At 36.9% G+C, this 24,725-nt stretch overlaps 1 protein-coding gene across 3 annotated transcripts in view; it reads left to right on the top strand.

The window, feature by feature from the left end:
• Positions 1–24,725, top strand: part of LOC141292217 (rho GTPase-activating protein 26-like) — a 140,233-nt gene that overhangs the window by 42,369 nt on the left and 73,139 nt on the right. For all 3 annotated transcript variants that reach the window (XM_073824191.1, XM_073824192.1, XM_073824190.1), the window contains exons 2-4: positions 12,050–12,145; positions 15,995–16,056; positions 22,704–22,775. In XM_073824191.1, the coding sequence (XP_073680292.1) occupies positions 12,050–12,145; positions 15,995–16,056; positions 22,704–22,775 (230 nt within the window). The remainder of the gene's footprint in view (positions 1–12,049; positions 12,146–15,994; positions 16,057–22,703; positions 22,776–24,725) is intronic.

Genomic DNA, 24,725 nt, shown 5'->3' with positions numbered 1-24,725 from the left:
AGGCAACATTCCGCATAAAATGGGCTTAGATTTGGAAATACATTACATCTACATTTCAGTGGTAACCGATAAGGTGATGATGATCATCATCTTTCTTTATTATGGTTAGCACTACCTCAACTAAAGCGGCGTTCTTCGGAGCTGTCATTTTCTTAAATGAGCCGTGGCAATGTTTCAAATGAGCTTCTAACCTAGACAAACGCCTTTATTTTCAAAGCGATCACCTTGTACCCAAACCATTTGAAACTAAGGAGCCATTTGTCCTACGATTACATACAACAAGCTCTTCGGCGCCGTGTTTGCGGGACTCATGTTTCGTGCTGTAGGGGATTTTAAAAAAGTGACGTGAGTGGCAGTGTGTGTGTGCGGGAGGCAGAGCGGCAGAGAGAGGCCGCGATCACACCGAACGCGTTTTTGCAGTTGGAGGCGCCTCTTTTGAATGGTTTTCTGTTGGCAGTGAGCGTTCTACGCGCTGCTTATGCGCCCCAGGCGCCTCGCGTTTTTGCAGGAGCGCTCTGAGCGCGTGAAGTTGAAAAAAAAAATCAACTCTGAGCAGAAAAACACCCAACGTCATTCGCGTTCTTTTCCATTGTCCAATCGAATGAATGGAGACGAGGCGGACCTTCTGTTGTGGTGACGGAATTTTACGGTTGCTTAAAAAGTCCGGAGACTGCAAGAAATAGAGGAGAAACCTTTTGTGTCTATCGTGGGTAACCCGGAGCTGTATTATTTAGGGTTTCTGCTAATATGACAGTTTACTTAACAGCATAAAACTAAGATTTTAGAGTGCTCGCGCTATAATCCTTTGATTTGACTGACAGGACAGCTGTTTTGGTCGTTGCTTAGCAACATAAAAAAAAAACGCAGCACGCTCTTTTATATTCTGTTATTATTAAAAGTCACCAAAAAAAAAAAGGCAGTGCTGTGCGCCTCGCGTTTTTAGAACTAAAAGACGCGTTCGGTGTGATCGCGGCCAGATGCGACAGAGTTGCGAAATTGCAGGCGCGGCTCGAAATGGCTGTTATTTCAAATAGCGTACCATATTTTAAACTAATCGGTTAACCGGTTTCAACCAGCTAATGAGGCTCAGTGGTCGGTCAAGAAATTTTCTAGTTTTCGCCATCCCTAATTGCAAGTTATGAAGTCAGAATTGCGTGATATAAATTCGCAATTCTGAGAAATAGTCACAATTCTTAGAAATAAAGTCAAAATTGTAAAATATAAAGTCAATTCTGAGTTTCTTTTCTCAGAATGATATAAACGCGCAATTGTCATGAAGTTATAAATCATATAAACCTTGCAACTGCAAGTTAAAAAATCTGAATTGTGTGATATAAGCTTCCAATTCTGAGAAATAAACTCACAATTCAGATTTTTTTCTGAGAATTGCAAGTTTATATCTCACAATTTTGACTTGATAATTGTGTTATAAAGTCAGAATTGTAAGATATAAACTCGCAGTTGTAAAAACAATTACTTTCTTTTGTGTGTGTGTTTTTTTTTTATTCAGTCATGGGAAAATAGCCATATTTATGATATATTAACACAAAACAATTCTCGCAATTCTAAGAGAAAAAAATCAGAATCGCATATGTTTATATCACGCCGTTGTGTAAAAAACTGTGAAATAGAAAATCATAATTACCTTTTTGTACTTTTTATTCAGTGGCAGAAACATACTATATACGTATACTAATGTAAAAACAACCCCAAAAAACAATTTTTTTTTGGTGACAGTCAATATCTTTACCAAACAAATTATTGGTACAAAATAGAAACGAGAAACATGCATGGGTTCATGGCGGTCTCTCATCATCCTGTGTAGTCTGTTATTTGTAGATTTTGCAATCGAAATTGACTCGGCGCCCTGCCCTAACAGTGTGATCTATCGCAATGACATCATTACAAATATGACTTCATGTTTATTTCTCTGTAGTTTATGCGAATTCCCATTCGCATGTGCAACATGTTTGGTTTTTGATGACCTTGTTATGGCCCATGTGTCAGAAAGGGTTCGTTTTGTTATGAGCGAATGAACTTGTATGTATATCTTCATCTTCTTCTAATTATACCTTCATTGATTTTTACCTAGAGTTCCAAGTAAAATGTCTCGCTGGACGTTATAATGTGTGTCGAGCAGTGATGTGGTGATGTTTTGCTGAGTAGACTTTGGCTTCTGACTAGCTCTCGCTGTGTGGCCCAGTACAGCTCCCCGCTGGTAAAGTGCTGTGTGTAATGGAAGCTCTGCCGTTTGGACCATCTGGAAAGATATGTCTTCCAGGTCTTCACTGGCTTCCATTACAAAGGCTTTTATCAGCTTTACTGCTCTATATTAATATTTGAAAAGAATATTGAACTAATATAAGGAGGATACAAAATGCTGTCATCATTTACTCATTCGTTGTGCACTGGAAAATAATGAAAGAATCAATCAATAAATAAATAAAGGCCTTGGGCTGCCAATTTAAAGTCGCAAATTTATTTCTCTTAGAGAAATAAAGTCACAATTTAGTTGTTTTTTCTTCTCAGAATGATATAAACTCCTAATTGAGTCAGATAAAGTCCCAAATAAAGTCAGAATTGTGTGACAGAAATTCTCAAATTGTGAGTTACAAAGTCTGAATTGTGTGATAGAAATGTGAAATTATGAGAAATAGTCACGATTCTGAAAAATAAAGTCAGAATTGCGAGATATAGTCACAATTCCAAGTTCTTGGCTCAGGATGATAGAAACTTGCAATTGTGAGTTACAAAGACTGAATTGCATGATATAAGCTTGCAATTCTGAGAAATAAACTCAAAATTCAGATTTCAAAATTTTCAATTGCATGTTATAAAGTCAGAATTGTGAGATATACTTGCAATTCTGAGAAAAAATAAATAAATAAGAGAAATAAAGTCACAATTCAGTTTTTTTCTCAGAATGATATAAACTCCCAATTGCAGGTTATAAAGTCAGAATTGCGTGATAGAAATTCACAAATTGTGAGTTACAAAGTCTGAATTGTGTGATTATGAGGAATAGTCACAATTCTGAGAAATAAATTGCGAGAAATTGTCTCAGGATGATATAAACTCGCAATTGCGAGTTACAAAGACTGAATTGCATGATATAATCTCGCAATTCTGAGAAATAAAGTCAAAATTCAGATATCAAAATTTGCACTTGTGTGTTATAAAGTCAGAATTCTGAGAAAAATAACTTGGCTGCCAAGTTAAAGTCATAAAATCTCAGAGAAATAACCTCACACTTAATTTTTTTTCTCAGAATTATGTAAACTCCCAACTGCAAGTTATAAAATCAGAATTGTGTAATAGAAATTCGTAATTCTGAGAAATAGTCAATTCTGAGAAATAAAGTCAGAATTGCAAGATACAGAAATAGTCACAATTCTGAGTTTTTTTTGTCTCAGAAACTATGTAAACTCACAATAGTGAGTTACAAAGACTGAATTGCGTGATATAAACTCACAATTCTGAGAAATAAAGTCACAGTTTTGAGTTTTTTTTCTCAGAATGATATAAACTTGCAATTGTGAGTCAGAACTGCGTGATACACACTCAAAATTATGAGAAATAAGGTCGCAATTCTAGAAAATAAAGTCAGAATTGCGAGATTTAAACTCACAATTCAGTTTTTTCTCAATTATATAACTTTGCAGTTGCGAGTAACAAAGTCTGAACTGCATGATATAAGCTTGCAATTCTGAGAAATAAACACAAAATTTAGATTTCAAAATTTGCAATTGCATGTTATAAGTCAGAATTATGAGATATACTTGCAATTCTGAAAAAAAGTCCCATTTGCTAGATACAAACTCACAATTCTGAGAAAAATTAATAAAAAATAAGAGAAATAAAGTCACAAATAATTTCTTTTCTCAGAATGATATAAACTCCCTATTGCAGGTTATAAAGTAGGAATTGCATGATATAAATCCTCAAATTATGAGTTACAAAGACTGAATTGCATAATATAAACTCACAATTCTGAGAAATAAGGTCGTAATTCTAAAAAATAAAGTCAGCATTGCGAGATATAAACTCACAATTCAGATTTTTTTCTCAGAATGATGTAAACTTGCAATCGCGAGTAACAAAGTCCGAATTGCGTGATATGAGCTTGCATTTCTGAGAAATAAACTCAAAATTAAACTTTCAAAATTTGCAATTGCATGTTATAAGTCAGAATTATGAGATATACTTGCAATTCTGAAAAAAAGTCACAATTGTTAGATACAAACTCTGCTTGCAGAAAATAGGCTTTTAGGTGGCAGCCTAACCTACAATATATTTTAATTTAAATCATTTGCAAATAACAAAGTGTGTCGTGTGTTACAAAATACAAACAGATCTCCTTCAGACAATGATTTTTAGGTTTGTGATTAAAGTATATGGCATCTAGTTTGTGAATGCGTAACAGCCATGCAGCATGCGTTTAACAGAGCTAGTGGTTTGTACAAAGTGACTGCTAAGTGTCTGCTGTAATGGTCGTTAGAGGCGAATTGCACTCCTTCACTTGGCTGAAGCTGAGTTATGTGCTCCTGGACCTCAGCCACAACTCTGTTCATGACATCTTTCTGTTAGCATTCCAAAACACTTCCAGGTTACCTTGCAGACCGTTGCATCTGTTAAGTAGCATGAGAAATATGCTGAGATCAATCTGTAGTTTACTACACTGTAATTTCAGGTTTAAAGCTATGCTTTTTATAAAGCAGTTCGCTAATATCGAACTACAATGAAGCTTATTAATGGAGGGCAAAACATAAAAGGCAACACTAAATAGTTTTTTTTTTTTTTACCTTAAAATAATGTTTCCGAACTCGTGTCAGTGGTTCATCAACTCATAACAGGGTGAAATGGCACTTTCGTATTCGCTTTGCGACCCTCTATCGGCCATAACAGCACTATGTAAGTTTGGGTCGTCGGGTAGCGGTTTTGTAGTTCAAATGAGACTACAAATGCGACTTGCTTTACGGAAAAAAAAAAATAGCAAACAATGTCATTATTATGTTTTATTTTGTTTTCATAAAGTCATGCAACATACTCTACCTTCTCACTGGACATCTTTATTTCCAAAGCCAGTCCTGGATAGCCTCCAAACAAATAACGTGCATGTGACGCGACGGTAGGGTTCAATTATTTACAACAGCGGTTTTGGACAATTCCGCTTCCAACCTGTAGAGGGAGTGAAGTTCTTTGGTGTTGCTTTAAAGGGATAGTTTACCTACAAATGAAAATGATGTCAATAAAACGTTGTGTGGCTGTTTATGCAGGGTCAGAAAGCTCTCTGATTTGATCAAGAATGTCTTAATTTGTGTTCTGACGGGTTTGGAATGACATGAGGGTGAGCAATTATGGACAGCATTTTTCATTTTCATTTTTAGGTGAACTGTGACTTTAAAAATGTAGTTATCATTGTATACTAGATGTAAAGACAGCTGTGGGTCTTTGTAAGATTCATTCATTAGTAATGAAGTCAATTGTATCTCATTCTAATGATTCTCATTCCACTGCCACAGAAAAAGCACATGTTCAGGAACATCTAAAAAAAAGTTGATGAGAATGATGATGAAGGATTTGGGAGGGCCGATCCTCCCTCACGTAAATGCGAGCTCCCTGCAGACAGCAGCTGGTATCCGTTCCACACCAGCAGCGCTCTGTCTCATCCCAGAGCAGGAAACTTTTGAAACAAAAGCAGATTACATACTTCAAGTGTTTCCATTTACTCACTTCAACATCTGATTGTCGCTGTGCACACGTAAACAGCAAGTTTTGGGAGTAACAGCTGTATTTAGTTGCATGTTATTGTTCCATGTGTCTATGAAATACTCCTACTATCATCAACTGGGTTCAGTTAGAGTTTGGGTTAGTGATTTTTTTTTCTGTGTGTAAACTTCAAAAAAGAAATGAATGAATGAATAAATAAACAGATGCTTTTTAAGACAAAAAAGACTTATTAAAGGTGCCATAGAATGCATTGATACAATATTTTAAATTGTTTTCTGATATCTACATAGAAGTTATATGGCATAGGAAAGGGCAAAAATTCTCCAGAAATGGTTTTACAGGTCCATTTACAACCCTAGGATTTGTCCCTAGAATTAAATGGTCTGTTATTACCTTATTTGGAAGGTTCATGAATAATAATAATGAGCTTTTCTCTGATTGGCTGTTTCTCAGAGTGGCTCATTTCAATAGTTTACACAACAGGAAGGAAACACATGGAGAAAAATTTATATATTTAATTAAGGAGCTCGAGCCGCTATTAATATGCGGGGCATTGAAACTGCACAATCATTTTACTTTCACTTTTTAGATTTGCCTCGCATGTGCTCTGTGTAACGCTATATTACAGCAGCAGTACTTAGCACATTTGACAAGTTTAGATGCTGTCAGCGGTGATCAGGATCTGCAAATCATTCACCATCGCCCACAGTCATCTCTCCTTACTCCTATGTGCTTCAATGTAACAGACTACCGCTAGCAAGAAGCTAACCATGTCCCTTTAGTGTTTCGCCTTATTTTATTAGAACACATTATTTGTTTTCCATGCCATCCCTGCAATTAACATCCCCTGCACAACCTGGAACATAACATTTATTCCCGCCATTTTCACTATTGTCCTCAATATTTTTTTTTTTTTTTTTTTTTTTTTTACAATAGCCTACCTGCAGAACTTCTGATGATTGGGCGATGCAAATGTTGGGGGCGTAACTATTAATGATCGTGACTCTTACGTAATAGTCTGTGTTTTGTTGGAACTGACCTCTTTTTTAGTGGTCTTTTGCAAACACTAGATTTATATAAGAAGGAGGGAACTATGGTGTTTGAGACTCACAGTATGTCATGTCCATGTACTGAACTGTTATTATTCAACTATGCCAAGGTAAATACAGATTTCCATTCTATGGCACCTTTAAAGTGATATGATTCTGGAAAAGGAATCAAATCAAAGTTATGTGGTGCGACCAAAAAGAATGTTCTGCACCCAGCATGCAGGAAAAATCAAACATTATATCAAATCTACATTGACTTTTTATGACATGACAATTGTTATTTTAGCTAAATAAAGGCCTCTAAAATGTAAAGGAAATTTACGTTGCTCTGGAGGAGAAACATTTTGAGTAATTCTATGTTCTTAGAGGGCATGTTGACAAATGTGGATGTCAATAGAAGCTGCCTATTTTTAGCGGTGGTCACTAATCAACAATCCATTCTTGGATTTCCGAGTGCCAAAATAACTGCGTGCGTAGATGACAAATGGAAGCTTGTTGTGAGGAATTCTCACACATATATTAGCAGTTAGGGCTGATTCTTATTTTACAGAACAATATTAATTCCTACATCCCAAGAATCAATTAGTCTAGCCTGTTTTCAATTAATAAACGGAATATTGTAGCATGCCACCCATCCAATAAATCGCAATAGGGTCAAATTTCAAAAACTTCCCTGGCTCAAATTTTTGATTTTGCCAATATTTTGAGGAAAGATAGACATGTGTAGTGATAGCCAAAATATTAAACGTCATGGATGAATATTTACTCCACTATTTTATAGATGGGGGTCAAAATGGCAATTTTCACCTTAGATTCAGAGTCAAGTTATAGCGGGGTAGATATGACTTCAGAAAGATGGCAGCATCATTATCTTATTCTTACACAGAGATTGGTAGTTCTATTAGTAAAATCTGTTGACTTTAGCAATCTTTGTTGCATTATGTGCCAATTGTGACCATTCAAAAATGGGGAACTTTTCAAGTTTTTCTCCAAAGTTTGCATGCCTCTAGCTCAAGAAATATTAAAGATAATTGAATGCCCTTTTAGATATTGGGTCTTAATAAACTTTACTTTTGGCATCTTTATTTTTAACACCCTATAAGATTTGGTTCTAGAGATTGGAATTTCAATATGGCTTCAGGAGTAAATCCTTAAAATGTACACATTTTCAGTGGTCAAAAACCAAATGTTGGTCAGTTTGAAAAAATACAATCAATATTTTCTTTTAAAGAGGAATGTCTGAAAAACAAATAATGTTAAAACTAGAGATGTATCTTGTTTCTTTCTGTCAAGACAACCGCATTGAACATACCAGTCTGAGTGCCATACATATTCTTTTCCCAACATTTGAGTTCCTGTAACTTAAGAAGTATTAAAGATATTACAATATGATTTTAGATTCTAATTCTTTATAAACTTTTCTTTTAGAATCTTACTTTTCAAGACTCTACATCGTTCAGTCCCAGAGATATGGAAATCTCAATGAGGCTCCATGTATAGATTGTTGAATGTTACCCGTTTTCAGTGGTTGAAAACCAAATGTTGGTCACTTTGTGTACAGCTCATACTTATTTTATTTAAAAAACAGTGACTGAAGAAGAAATATTGTTGAAATTAGAATTGTATATTATTTCCCTCTATCAGAATAAAAGACAGCGTTGTGCTTTGTTAATTTTGATATGAAACAAAGTATCAGATTTCAGATTCTGTGCACCTCCCTTCACGAGAAGTAGCAGCGCAAACTAAGCGCACATAAACTAATCATCTCCTCCACTTTAATACAAGTTATAGCACAAAATAAACATGAATAAATGTCAGAAAGAATGTTAAAAGTAAGAGTAAACTTACCGAAGTCTGTATCCTGTCATGTAATCACTCAATCTGTGTTTCAACCACAGAAATACCTCAATATACAACAGTTTGTAAACCATATTTCATGTAATGTCACATTTACCGCAGAATTTTTTTTAGCGTTTGTATACAGACTAGGGCTGTCAAAAATAACGCGTTAACGGCGTTAATTATTTTGTTGTTGTTAATTACGTCAATTTTTTTAACGCATTTCACGCAGTTAACCTACAAGCATCGGCGACAGCCCTTCTGCAACTGGAGTGGTTAGCCTAGCTTAGGCCCGGTTCTACTGAGGAAGACAGTGCTATATACCCTCAAACGAAAGCAAACCAATTGAAGATCTGGCAAACAATCCAGCGTTGTTCATCTCATGACTAAGTGTAGACGCGATGTAAATAAAAGATTCATTGTGTAGCTTAGAAAGCTTTATTGATTATAACGGAACGTTGTGAGATCTCTATGAACTAAGATTTGTGACGCTTTTAGTGAGAATAAAGGGAGCGCGCTTTGCACTTTCCATGCCATAATCCATTCAGAATTTGTATGGAACTTTCGTTTTTCTTATGTTTTGGGAATTACCCCCTTATAGTTCAATTTTGTATGCAATGGCAAAGTGTATATAGCCTATTTAGTTTCGTTTTTATTTAGTTAATTTAGAAAAAAGTTTGGAGCATTTTTTGTTCGTTAAATATAGGCCTAAGTTTTTTGTTTTTTTAACGAACAGCGTCCAGCGGAAGATCATATCTGATCATAGTCTGTTTGATCAGTTTGCCTTCTCAAATCATCACGACTTGCCTAAAATAAAATCTATAGATATAAAACAGTTCAAGTATAGTTTAAACGTCAAAGGTAAATGTGCGCGATTAGGCGCATAGTTTATGCGGAGAGTGGAAAATAAAGCCGCTTTGCAGGTCATCTAGGCACCAGCTCAATCATTTGCATTTTTTCAGTGGAAGCAATTTAAAATTATCCGTCATTTTTGCTCACAAAGAGTAATAGTAGGCTACATCAAAAAACGTTGCAGTGTTTTTATAAAATAAAGAAAACAAAAATGATGCGCTTTCTGCTGTCTCGTTCTTGAACAGGCGTGCTTAACAAAAATAAAGCTAAATGCATGCCTCACAGACATGATAAACATATCTATAGAAAGCTTTAAATTATTACTTAACGAAATAAAACAAATCGCAAAGAAAAACTTGTTTATTATGTAATCCTTAACGATACATTTCTCTCTCAAGGCGCGTCCAAAATGAGATTGCAGAATCTTTCTTTGCGACAGAATACACTTTATTAATAAATAATTCAGATATGTCCTTACTCTTTCCCCGACACATTTATTATTTATTTTTGCCGGTATTTTGTGGCAAGTTTCAGCCTAATGCATGCGATTGAACGCGGATCTCTTCCAGTTGCGCCATCCGAGCCGTCTCGAAAGGAAAAACGAAAGTATTGTGTTGTTTCCACCAGCGCGACATGGATGTCCAAAATATAAAAAATAAGGAGTAGCCTAAAACAGGCCCGATGCCGTCCCTGACATAGCCTAATATGAAAATATGAAAATTATGTATGTGTCCTGTTATTTATTTTTTGGTATGCATTTTAGTAAAAAAAAAAAAAAAAGGTTAGTATTCAGGTGTAGTTGCAAATAGTGATTAATCATGATTAATCCACTAAAAAGTCTGATTAATCTGATTAAAAATTTTAATCATTTGACAGCCCTAATACAAACGCTTTGTATACAGTTAATTTTAACCTTCAATATTATAGTAATGTAGTACCAATTGACTCTCATATTTATTTTACAGCATTATATGAGAGATGTTTTTCCTTGAGAAAATTTGGCATGTACTGTACCTGCTATATATACAAAATAATCACTATCAAATCAAATCAAATAGAATAAAATCTGTGAATCAGAATCAGATTGAATCATGAAGTTTGCGTCAAAACCCTGTCCTATTAGCAGTTGATCCCAGTTCTAGTAAAATTAAATGATTATTGATACCAAAGCTGTAGTATTTTTCTGCCATAAATGAACTTATTGGTGTGAATTTTGTTAGTAGAGATTGTTGCAGATTGAACTATTTTACAGTTTTCTTCATGCATTGTAAAATGTCTTGTAACCTGCTAGTATGGTAAGCCAAAGCAAGCCATTGCCAAATAGAATCATAGTTCTTTCCATACAAAATTGGGTCAGTATGTTTCACAAGAAGTAAATGCGTGTCCTGAAAAAAAAGAATAATGTATTTGTACGCTGGCAGACTTGCCCTTGAGTCAATTATCAATGGTATCACTTGTGTCATTTGTATTGGAGCGAGTTTACACACAGGGAATTACGTTTGCCCATAATGTGCTTTTGATTTTGACACTTTGACAATCACATACAGCAAGTTTGGCTCATGTCACTGAGAATAATCCTTTTAAAAAGTGCTACAATGCCAAATCACTTAAAAGAGCTATAGGAATATTACATTGTATCATTATTATTAGTAGTAGTATTTTTGCTTCGTTATTATTTTCTAAAGTAAGTGGTACATTATCTAAACGTTTAGTAAAAATAAAAATTTTAGCATGTTTTTAATTGTTAGTTCAGTACACAAAATTACAAAGTATCCTTTCCGCTACACATAATGTGTGTTACATCTATATACTGTACATTTAGTTTGGAGACCAATTTCCATTATTAGTTAGTAAGGTAGTTGTTAGGTTTAGGTATGGGGTAAGACTAAGGGATCTAAAGTATGGTCAGAACAAGGCATTAATATGTGCTTTATAAGTACTAATAAACAGCCAATATTCTACTATCAAACTATCCAATTGCATGGCTTCCCATTCAGTTTAATACATTTGCATGCCATTTAATTCAACTGATCTTAATGACTAATCAATCATATTGATTTCTGTAGATACAGAGTCTATCGAACTGGTTTGCAATTTCCAAGTATTATGAATTCTTATTAAAGTACAGTAAATGCTATGTACCTCAAACTAAAAAGTGCAAACAAGAGGTTGACATCCAGCTCGGCTCACTTTCGTCCAAGTTTTTCATTTGTTTGTTATTCAATGAAGATTTTTTTCCAAAGTTATGACAATCTAAAACCAAGGGGTCTGCCTTCGATTTATAATCTGATTTGACCAGCCAAAATTCTCATTCCATGACAAACAGTGTTTATTTTTAGGGACTATTGGGCTCATTCTGTCTTTCTTTTGGATATTTTCCCCCTTGCAGACTCTTTTTCTCATTCCCTCACTGAACTCTCACTCACTTTGTCAGTCGTATGTCTTGAAAGGCCCAGACACCACAAAGTTTCCAAAGCGCAGTACATGTTCTCTTGTTTTCTGACTGATGCCTTGTGGTTTTGCCACCTTTGCTATTCATGTCGGTGAAATTTTAACACATCTTGTCACATCTTTTACAGATTTGTCTACTGCGAAAAGGAAGTTTGCGGAGTCGCTGAACGAGTTTAAATTCCAGTGCATTGGCGATGCAGAAACAGATGATGAGATATGCATTGGTAAGATCACGACAGTGTTTCTTTTGAATGTTTGCTGTTCCTTAGTCAGTGTAATGGAAGAAACAAAATGTATACATCAGTTTTAAACCCAAAAATGTTGTTCAGTGTATGCTGTCATACAAATGACAAAGCATTTAAACTCAACCATAAAGCACCAGTTTCGTCATTGTTTCTCTGAAGTGAATCGCTTGAGTACAAATTGATCCCTGGCCATCTGATCCCACTCCAGGTCTTGCGCAATATATTCATTACAAGCTTTTAACTCAAAAAGACAGGTTTTACTGAGCGCCGTCCACACGACCGTTTCATTTAGCCCCTACTATGCCACAATTAAACCAAGCTTTCAGCTCAACTTTTATGTATTTGCTATAATTCCTCTTGATGGTGTGGCATCAAAGGCTTAAGTGTTGGAACCTGTGGGAATTTTTGTGGCTTTCTGTAAGTCCTGGCACCTTACATGGAAACTTAGCTGAAATCCTGCTTGGCTGAATCTGGAGACGGAACATGTATTGACTTGCCTTTTTTCTGATCTCGTCTTCAAATGCAGCCTTGCAGTCCTGTAGTCTTTTACGCTGTTGACCTTGTTCCTTATGTAGTCGAACATGAAAACTTTATTACATCTGGAAGTTTTCTTAGTAATGCATCTACTGTCTGAGGTTGAGAGTTTTGATAAGTTAGCTGCCTATTTGGAGAATGTGCTTTTTCATGCATGATATGTACAGTATTTCACAAAAGTGAGTACATCCCTCACATTTCAGCCACCATTTTAGTATATCTTCTCAAGGGACAATACTTTAGAAATGGAACTTAGATATATTTTAGAGTAGTCAAGGTGCAGCTTGTATAGCTGTATAGATTTAGTGTTCTCTGAAAATAACATCCAGCCATTATTGTCAAAATAGCTGGCAACAAACGTGAGTACACCCTTAGTGATAACATCAATATGTTGTTTAACCCTGCAAAGCCACATGTCCTATTCATCATGTTTATGTTTTTGTCTGCTTGACAGAACCATACAAAGTTGTGTATCTTGTATTAGAGCAGTTAAAATTAGGTGCTTTAAGTACAATTCTCTCATACTGACCACTGGATGTTCAACATGGCATCTCATGGCAAAGAACTCTGAGGATTTGAGAATTAGATTTTTTGCTCTCCACAAAGATGGCCAAGACTATTAGAGGTTCAGAAACACCCTGAAACTAGGATACAGTACAGTGGTCATACGGAGGTTTTCCAAGATGGGTTCTATTCAGAACAGGCCTTTCAAGGGTCGATCAACGAAGTTGAGCACTCGTTCTGTGCGTCAGGTGCAGAACTTGGCTTCGAAAAACAGATGCATGAGTGCTGCCAGCATTGCTTTAAAGGTTGCAGAAGTAAAAGGTCAGCTTGTCAGTGCTCAGACCATATGCCGCACACTGCAACAAGTTGGTTTGCATAGGCGTCATCCCAGAAGGAAGCTTCATCTGAAGCTGGCTCACAAGAAAGCCCACAAACAGTTTGCTGAAGACAGCCTGTCCAAGAGCATGAATTACTGCAACCATGTCCTGTGGTTTAATGAGACTATAAGATAAACTTGTTTGGCTCAGATGGTGTCCAGCATGTGTGGCGATGCCCTGGTGATGAGTACCAAGAAAATTGTGTCTTCCCTACGGTCCAGCATGGTGGTGGTAGCATCATGGTCTGGGGCTGCATGAGTGCTGCTGGTTCTGGGGAGCTGCAGTTCATTGAGGAAAACATGAGTTCCATTATGCACTGTACATTCTGAAGCAGAACATGATGCCTTCCCTCCAGTAACTAGGCCGAACGGCAGTTTTCCAACTTGATAACAACCTCAAACACACCACCAAGATGACAACTGCCTTGCTGAGGAAGCTGAAGGTGATGGAGTGGCCAAGTATATCTCCAGACCTGAACTCTATTAAGCATGTGGGGAATCTTCAAGTGGAAGGTGCAGAAGCACCATGTGTCTAACGTCCAGCAGCTCCATGATGTCATTATAAAGGAGTGGAAGAGGATCCCAGCAACAAGCTTTGCAGCTCGGGTCAATTCCAATTCTGCCTGCTATTTTGACAATAATGGCTGTATGTTGAGTAATTTTCAGGGGACAGCAAATCTATACCGCTATACAAGCTGCACATTGACTACTCTAAAATATATCCACGTTTCATTTCTATAATATTGTCCCTTGAAAAGATATACTGAAATGGTTGCTAAAATATGAGGGGTGTACTCACTTTTGTGAGATACTGTATGTCATCAGTTGTATATAATCATGGCTTTAGTATAATTGGACTAAGCATAGCAGCATTTTAATACAACAATAATAAAGCGCACTTAATAGTATTAAGTGTGCACTTGTGGTGTACTTCAAATCCTAAATGTGTGTTTTTTAAAAAATGCACTTGCAGATAATAAAATATTAATGAAACTAGTTTAGTTTACCATAAATGCTTGTCAGTACATTTAACAGTACACCTTAATAATATTTTTAAAAGATTTATACAATTGCATATAAAGATGTACTTAAAGATTAGTTCACTTCCAGAACAAAAATTTACAGATAATTTGCTCACCCCTTTGTCATCCAAGATGTTCATGTCTTTCTTTCTTCAGTTGTAAAGAAATTACAAGGAAAACATTTCAGGACTTTCTCCATACGGTGGACTTCAATGGTGCCCCCAAGTTTGAACTTCCAAAATGCAGTTTAAATGCAGCTTCAAAGAGTCTAAACGATCCCAAGCGAGAAGGAAGGGTCTTAACTAGCGAAACGATTTGCCATTTGTAAACTTTTTAACCTCAAAAGCTGGTTTTGTCTCGTCTCTGCAATGTGCTTCCCTAGTCTGTGTAATACGGCAATACAGTTAGGGTATGTAAAATAACTCCCATCTCGTTTTCTTCTTCAACTTCAAAATCGTCCTACATCTCTGTTTTACCTTTTTTTTTTTTTTGTAAAGTGCGTTTGATATTCTTTAAATGTTCACTTTGTAAACACTGGGTCTGTACTTCTGCAGCGATGTAGGATGATTTTGAAGTTGGGGAAGAAAATGAGAGGGGAGTATTTTGACATACCCTAACTGTCTTGAACCAGAAAAAAACCTGAAATGTTTTCCTCAAGAAACATAATTTCTTATCAACCGAGGAAAGAAAGACATGAGCATCTTGGAAGACAAGGGGATGAGTAAATTATCTGTACATTTTTGTTCTGGAAGTGAACTAACTTACTCCTTTAAGCTCTACTTAAATGGGCCAGAAAGCAGTCTTAAATTCAACTAAATGCATTTAATTTAATATTAATTTAAACTATTATTATAAACTACATATTCACTAAATAACATGCAATTGATGTCTAAAAACATTACATTCAGTCCGCATATGTGTATTCTTTAAAAACTTATATTATTTTTGTAACAAGTACTCTTTTTAAAAGTATGCAAAAGTACAAAAACAAAACAAAGGATGTTGGGTCTTTCTTGCACAAGACACTTCACAGTTTTTTTCCTCACCTAGATTATCTTTTTTTTAGTCATAGGTGTTAAACACAGTCGTTGCAGAATTTGTTTAGAAGGTATTTGGCCGCTGTTTTTTTGTAATAGCACTAAACACATGCCAGCTCTGGGTTGTCACCTAGTTGTCACGCAGGCTTATGTATGTTAAACACAAACTTGATTGCGCAATTTGGCCGAGTTGTGTTGTGAAAAGTGTTGCTCTTGGCTCAGTTTTGCATAACAATTGCCTGAAATCTTATAAAATGACAAATATCTGACTTCATTGCTTGTAGGTGCAAATTAAGCTAAAATGGTTAAGATGTTGTGTGTGATCACTGGTCTTATTTCTTTTTTTTTTTCAAAGCCAAATCACTGCAGGAGTTTGCTGGAGTCTTACAGAACCTGGAAGATGAGAGGACACGGATGGTGAGCTGGTTTCTCCATCATTACCCTCATCAGCTTCATTGTTGATATGTTTATCACTAATGGTTTAAAGGAAAAGTTCACTAAAAAATGAAACTCACTCCCATGTCTATGAAAGCCCATTTTCGCTAGAAAAGAAAAAATATCTTGCCTTAAGTCATAAGTACGAGATAAATCCTAATTATGATTAACTAAATCGAAATCTTTAAAAGTCATTACAAGATAAAAAGTAAAAAATTTTACAAGTCAAAATTGACTTAATGACATTATAAACACATTGGTATCAGTGAGCCAGCAAAGCATAATTTCAATTGATAAAGTAACAATTTCGATTTTTTATTCATAATTTAGATTTTTTTAATCTCAAAATTTAGACATCAAGTCCTAATTTCAACTTTTTATCTCATGATTTCGACTTAAGTCATAATTTTAACTTTTTATCTCGTAATTATGACTTAGTTAAGTCATAAATTTGACTTTTTTTCTCGTAATTATGACTTTAGTCATAATTATGACTTTATCTCGTAATTATGACTTTTTAAATAACTTTTTATCTCATAATTTCGATTTTGTATCTCATAATTTAAATTTAAGTCATAATTTCGATTTTGTATTTCATAATTTATACTTAAGTCATAATTTACTTTTTAAGTCATAATTTCAACTTTTTATCTCGTATTTATAACTTAAGTCATAATTTTGACTTTTATCTCATAATTTCGATTTAGTAAGTCATCATTTCGACTTTTTATTCATCATTTTCATCTTTTTTATTTCATATTTAGACTTAAGTCATAATTTCAACTTTTTAAGTCATAATTCGATTTTTAAAGACATTTCGACTTTCGATCTAGTATTTATGACTTAAGTCATAATTTAGATTTTTTTATCTCATAATTTCAATTTAAGTCATAATTTTGACTTTTTATCTCGTAATTATGACTTAAGTCATAATTAACTATATGATATAGTTAAGTCATAATTTTGACTTTTTAAATCATAATTTCAACTTTTTATCTCATATTTATGACTTAAATAAGTCATCATTTTGACCTAAATTAATCATCATTTTGATCTCATAATTTCAATTTAGTAAATCATAATTTCGATTTAGTAAATCATAATTTCGATTTAGTAAATCATAATTTCGACTTTTTATCTCATAATTTCGACTTTTTATCTCATAATTATTACTTATGTCATAATTTCCTAACCTGTATGACTTTTTTTTGTTAGACAGTATGATGATATACAGTTGATGTCAGAAGTTTACATATACCTTACAGAATCTGCAAAATGTTCATTATTTTACAAAATAAGAGGGATTAAACAAAATCCTTGCTGTTTTTTTATTTTATTTAGTACTGTCCTGAATAAGATATTTTACATAAAAAAGATTTTATATATAATTCACAACAATTAAAAAAATGAATGATAAAATAAAAGTAAGAGATAGATTCTGCTATAGCATTTATACCCTAGTGCTACTGACAAAATATGACATAAAGCAGAAAACTACTTCCTACTCTGCAAACTGTAATGTCTGAAGGAAGCTTTGCAGCTTATAAGTGTGGTTTCACTTTGACACATGTCTGATGTAGCAAAGCTGCAGCTTGCTAACAAAGTGTCTGGATGTTCAACGTCTGTAAATGTGGTCAATCCAGTCACATTTATATTTCAGTACTGTTTTGAGTCTATTGTTTATAACTCAAGTGTTGAAAATGTAAAGCAGCTTTTCATGAAAAATCATGTTTTTTGGTTTGAACTGCATCCATAAAAAAGAAGAAATAAAGATGAAAATCCTTTTCATTTTTTTTTAAATATAATTATATTAGTTGATTGTGGGATATACAGTCAAACCAAATATCAGTCAAATATACAACCAAAATTTATTCAGACACCATCAACATTTCTCACGTTATCACAGTTTATTCACTATAGTTTAGAAAATGGTTATAACTAGGGCCGGGACTTTAACGCGTTAATTTAGATTAATTAATTACACAAAAATAACGCGTTAATTTTTTTTAACGCATTTTAATCGCACTTAATTTTGCACCGCGGAACGTTTCTCACTGGATGAGTTTCAGCGGCGGACCGATTATACTGGAGCACCAACTAGCGTTCAGACAAAGGAATGCGCATATCACCGCAGCACATCGAGCCTCAGGAATCACCTCAATGCTTTTACAGAAGGTCTACCTACCTATAGGGTACCTGAATTTCTGAAATGTAGGCTAGTATATTTCTAAATATCCCAGTGTTTCCCCTACCATTATCTTAGGGGGGCACGTTTACAATGTCTCCTCCAAGAAAACACGGACTGGATCGCGGAATGCCACGTAAATTCGTCGATTTTTGGATTCATAAATCAAAAGTTGGTCTGTCACGTAATTCAAATCGCGATATGGACTAGTATCTGTGAAAACGGTGAAAACTGAAATGCAAAAAGACCGTTTTAATATGAATCCTGCATGTACCGTTTGCCTCTGTATGTTAGAATGGCAGAGACGCGTTTTTTTACACTGTACGCGTGTAACAAGATTAGCAACAAGATTACCCACTTAATTGTAGAAAAAAATACTATGATTATTGTTATTTATTGATTTTAACAGCAAACCTCTGTTTGTTTGCCAAAAATTAAAAAGGTTTATTTTTCATTTGATTAAAAATAAATAAATGTTTATGCTTTCATTTGATTAAAAATTAAAACACAAGAATTTATATATTAAAAAAACAAAAAATAGCAAAAGATTGTAAAGCCCTATTGTTCAAAATGTTAAAATAGAGAGTTTTGGATTTATTTTTTCACTGAAATAAATGTTTTCATTATGGGAAACACTGTATCCTATTGCTACAGTTAATGGCAATATTGCACTGGTCTGTTGGACTTGGTTGAACAAAAATAAACAATATTTTGTTGCTTAAGTTTATGTATTCAGTCATTATTCAATGGTGTACTAAAAATCCATATGAAAAAAACATACTTCTCACTGTTCTCAGGTCAAATATTTATATGCGATTAAAATGCGATTAATTTCGATTAATTAATTACAAAGCCTCTAATTAATTAGATTAATTTTTTTAATCGAGTCCCGGCCCTAGTTATAACATATGACAAGAAGTCAGAGTTAAACTGTGTCAGAACAAATTCATCTTGATTATGTCAGAAAACTTTAATAGAAAGGTATGTACGGTAATGGATTACAATCAACCAAAAATTCAGACAACTGTTAGTATGACAATATTTACACAACTAAGCAATGCTTAATTTTGTTCAGTCTGTGTTTTTAGAATTACCAAAACAACCAGTGTGGCTATATACTATCTTCATGTGATGAACAGATAAAATAAATGAATGAATAAATGAGTAAATAAATAAATAAATTAATTAATTAATTAATTTATAAACTCATTGGCATTAGTTGTCACAGTTCTGTCTGTTCATGTCTTTGGTTTTGCCCATTGTCTCCCCCTGTTGATTCTGTGTGATTTGGTTTTTCCCTCATCAGCCCTGATCACCGTCACCTGTGTTTAGTAATTAGTCTGTCTTTATAAGTCTGTTTGGTTCTTGAATTCTAGGTCGGTCGTTAAATGTTGTGAATAGTGTGTGGATTATCTTGCCTGTTCCTGAGTGTTCCAGCCTGTTTATCTGAAGATTATATTAAATACTAATGTTAATTGTTTACCTCGTCTCTCGTCTCGTCAGTCCAGCACGTATCGTTACAGGAACGACCGACCGAAAAAGTTTACCCGGCACTTTCCCCTGCGTTTATTTTCCGTCTTTTTTCCTCAGTGTTTTGTTTTTTATTGTTTGATCTATTATGGACCCTACTGTTCGTCTCATCCTCCTGAGGCAGGAGGAACGCTCTCTTGAGGACCATACACGTGAGTTCATCTCCCTGGCAGAACATTCCCACTTCCCGGATAGCAGCCTATGCATCTACTATCACGTAGGACTGAATCCCACCACCAAGGCGCTGCTATCCGGGGAGGGTCCTCAAGAGAGCCTGCCGGACTACATCGAGTGGGTGTTGGCGTCCTGCCACTCTTCCTGGACTGTCGGCGTCATCGAGGAGGATGTCAACCCCACTCACGACCCAGAACCCAGCCAAACATCACCCCGACATGCGGAGTTACAGCCTGAGCCCACCGCAGATGGAGTGCCAGAGCCGAGAGCGACAGAGCCTGACCCATCTGACCAGGTGCGAGAGCCGGCATCAACATCCGTGACGGTGGATGGTCACGTGGAGCAAGAGAGGGCGACAGAGAGCCCTGCCCACTGCACCACCGCTGAGGGTGAGCTTGGATCTAATTCTGGGGATTTAATAGACTTCTTCTCGGATCTTGCCCAAGACAACTCATGTGACTTAATTGACTTTTTCTCTGAGCCACTGACCTGTATAGACTTCCCTCCCACCCGCCCTCGTCTGTCTGAATCTGCCTGGTCCCCGCTGGTTCCGCCCAGCCGTCCTGAGTTCCCGCTGCTTCCGCCCAGCCGTCCTGAGTTCCCGCTGGTTCCGCCCAGCCGTCCTGAGTTCCCGCTGGTTCCGCCCAGCCGTCCTGAGTTCCCGCTGGTTCCGCCCAGCCGTCCTGAGTTCCCGCTGGTTCCGCCCAGCCGTCCTGAGTTCCCGCTGGTTCCGCCCAGCCGTCCTGAGTTCCCGCTGGTTCCGCCCAGCCGTCCTGAGTTCCCGCTGGTTCCGCCCAGCAGTCCTGAGTTCCCGCTGGTTCCGCCCAGCCGCCCCAAGTCTCCCAGGTCAGCAGTCAGTCCCCCAGCTCACCCTCAGCCCACCACCTGTGCAGTGGGCTCGCCGCGGGACTGCCAGCTTCCATCGGCGTCTCGGCTGGAGGATTCCTCAGCTCCGCCTCCAGCCTCCGAGTCCTGGACTCCGCCTCGGCCCTTCGACCCCGCGGTTCCACCACGGCTCTCGACGCCCTCCTCTTCACCGTCGCCCGTCGATCCACCAGCTCCACCGGGCTCCATCGTCTTTCCGGCTCCGCCCTGGTCAGTCGTCACCCCATCGGCTCCTCAGGACTCTGCTCCTCCGGCTGTGCCTCGTCGCGCCGTCCCACCGGCTCCTTGGGACTCCTCCTTCCTGCGGGCACAGCCTCCATCCTCTGTCGCTCCGGCTCCGCCGCGGATCTCCGGGACTCCGCCTCCGCCTCGGGCGCCAGAGCCTGCTCCACCTTGGCCCTCCGGATCCTCGGCGTCACCCCGGATCATCGGCTCTCCATCTTCGCGTCGGGCTCCTTATCCATCTGCTCCGCCTCTGTCGGTCGGCCCCATGGAGTCGGCACGCCTTCGTCCACCATGGTTCCTCCCTCCGTCGGCTCCACAGTGGGCCGTCATCATGGCTGCGGTCTGGGTCGGTTCCTCCTGCCTTATGCCCCACCCATGTCCTCCCTGGCTCCTCCCTCCGTCGTCGCCCCTCTGGACTGTCTGGTTTGTCACTTGGACTTTTGTTCTGGTCCTCCTCCGGGGGTTGCGTCCTCCGCCGGAACCCCCTCCTTCATTGACTCTGGTATCCTGGTTTTTCCGCCCCTCTCGTTTTTTCTTTTTTCCACGGCGCGAGGACGCGCCTTTCCGGAGGGGGGCGTAATGTCACAGTTCTGTCTGTTCATGTCTTTGGTTTTGCCCATTGTCTCCCCCTGTTGATTCTGTGTGATTTGGTTTTTCCCTCATCAGCCCTGATCACCGTCACCTGTGTTTAGTAATTAGTCTGTCTTTATAAGTCTGTTTGGTTCTTGAATTCTAGGTCGGTCGTTAAATGTTGTGAATAGTGTGTGGATTATCTTGCCTGTTCCTGAGTGTTCCAGCCTGTTTATCTGAAGATTATATTAAATATTAATGTTAATTGTTTACCTCGTCTCTCGTCTCGTCAGTCCAGCACGTATCGTTACATTAGTGAGCTAGCAAATCATAATTTCGACTTTTAAAGTCATAATTTTTACTTTTAAATTTCATAATTAAATTTTTTTTTATCTCATAATTCTGATTTAGAAAGTTTTTAAGTCATAATTTTGGCTTTTTATCTCGTATTTATGACATAAATCATAATTTTAACTTTAATCTCATAATTTTGACTTTTAAGTCATAATTTCACAATTTCTTATCTCATAATTTCGACTTTTAAATCATAATTTTAACTTTTATCTCATAATTTTGACTTAAAAAATAAATAAAAATAATTAAATTAATAATAAAATATATACAATATTGTGTGCATGCATTCGGAAATGGTGCATAAGGATGCCATTTCATGTCATACTGGTTTGGAATGACACGAGGGTGAGTGAATTGTCACAGAAATCAAGTCCAATTTATTTGTATAGCACTATTTACATAATTCCAAAGCATCTTTACAGAAAATCATAATTTTATGTGTAGAGTGTAAAGTCTTATTGCTTTAACATGGAGCAGTTTTAGGGCTGGGTGATATTGCAATATGTATATTTATCTATATATTTAATGCCAACTTTAAGGGATATAAATATTCTGTTTTGTTTTAAGTGAGAGGAAGCAGTTCTCAAAAAGTATATGGCAAAAACAGTGGAGAAACCTTTGGAGAAACCAGGCTAGACCAGGGGAGGCAGTGATCTCTTCTGGCTCAATGCCATTTTTAGGAACCTTATGACTTGTGTCTCCTCAGATTGAAAATGCCAATGATGTGTTGATCTTGCCACTGGAACGTTTCAGGAAGGAGCAGATTGGAGCTGCAAAGGTGAGAGCAGAAGTTCAAATCACTTTATACTGTGGTATTGATAGCAGAGAAAGGCTTACTGAGTTTCTTAACTCCAGGCATTATGTGAATGTTTTCAGTTTTCAATGCCATTGAAGAAGTATCTTGTTAAAAGGCAACTTTGTCACAATGTTACAGAGTCAAAACCTGTAGATTCAATGTGGGCCATGCCATGACAGATCAAAGTGCTTGTAAGAAACTGCTGTGAATGTTTAAACAACACTGCCATCTGTTGGTTATGATGTGTAAACACTCATTGTAGTGTTGATGATGAAAACAAACAGATACAGTAAATCTGTTGGATTTGATTTGTAGCACATGCTGTATTGTTTTTTTTTTTTAAACAATGATTTAAATGTATTTCCAACTTTACAGCTCATGCTACTTGCAGGCGTTTGATTCCCGAATGACAAATTCGACTCTCACACACCCAATGGCTTTTGTCCATTATTGTGGATGTGCATCTGGTTATTAGACACTTACAGGTGTCTGGAGTTCAGAGGCTAAGGCCCTAAAGAAAATTAAAACAGAAAAACAACAAATAGAAAAGCCATTGGAAAGTACATTGCTTAAAAGTATTTATCAAAGAAATAGTGTACTATATAAATGTGAACCTGAATGTGATGTTTTCCGACATTTAATTACATGTTATTTGCAATTAAAGGAAAATGTGTCATAGTTTAAATTTAAATGAAATGCAATTAGATGAACTTAACACTTTAGCACACAGCACACCTGTTTTTTAATTGCTTAAAATTGTCAAATTAAGAAGATGAAATACTCCAAGGCACTTGTGTGGTGAAAGTAAAACACCTTTAATTTGCTGGGCTAAATCATTCAAATGATTAAAAGTGTAGATCTTATAAATTGGATATTTAGCTCTAATTATCCTATATGAAGAGACCAGTGCAGCATTTTCTGCTTCTGTGGTTTTACCTTATATTATTCTATGGTTAAAATGTTATTGTCGAATGTACTTACAAGCATGTACACTGATCCCCTGCTGATTTTGTATTCTGATGTTTGTCCACTCACAAAGAAATGATTAGTCTATAATTTAAATGGTAGGTTTATTTGAACAGTGAGAGACAGAATAACAACAAAACCCTCCAGAAAAATGCATTTCAAAAAAGCTATACATTGATTTGCATTTTAATGAGTGAAATAAGCATCAGTCTGCAAGATTTCTGGCTCCAAGGTGTCTTTTATACAGGTCACGAGCTGAGATTAGGAGCACTCTTTTAAAGGGAGTGCTCCTAATCTCAGTTTGTTACCTGTATAAAAGACACCTGTCCACAGAAGCAATCAATCAATCAAATTCCAAACTCTCCACCATGGCCAAGACCAAAGAGCTGTCCAAGGATGTCAGAGACAAGATTGTAGACCTACACAAGGCTGGAATGGGCTACAAGACCATCGCCAAGCAGCTTGGTGAGAAGGTGACAACAGTTGGTGAGATTATTCGCAAACGGAAGAAACACAAAATAACCGACAATCTCCCTCCCTCTGGGGCTCAATGCAAGATCTCACCTCGTGGAGTTTCAATGATCATGAACAGTGAGGAATCAGCCCAGAACTACTTGTCAATGATCTCAAGGTAGCTGGGACCATAGATAACAAGAAAACAATTGGTAACACACTACACCTGCTCAAGAAAGCACATGTACAGGCCCATCTACAGTTTGCCAATGAACATCTGAATGATTCAGAGAAGAACTGGGTGAAATTGTTGTGGTCAGATGAGACCATCGAGCTCTTTGGCATCAACTCAACTCGCCGTGTTTGGAGAAGGAGGAATACTGTCTATGACCCCAAGAACACCATCCCCACCGTCAAACATGGAGATGGAAACAAGCTTTGGGGGTGTTTTTTTGCTAAGGGCATTGAAAATGGGTCATTGATGGGTATTCCAGCATGACCCAAAACACACAG

The sequence above is a fragment of the Garra rufa genome, chromosome 19, assembly GCF_049309525.1.
Source record: "Garra rufa chromosome 19, GarRuf1.0, whole genome shotgun sequence".
Taxonomy (NCBI): domain Eukaryota; kingdom Metazoa; phylum Chordata; class Actinopteri; order Cypriniformes; family Cyprinidae; genus Garra; species Garra rufa.
Note: the sequence above shows the minus strand (reverse complement) of the source record. Positions and strands in the feature narration are given on the sequence as shown.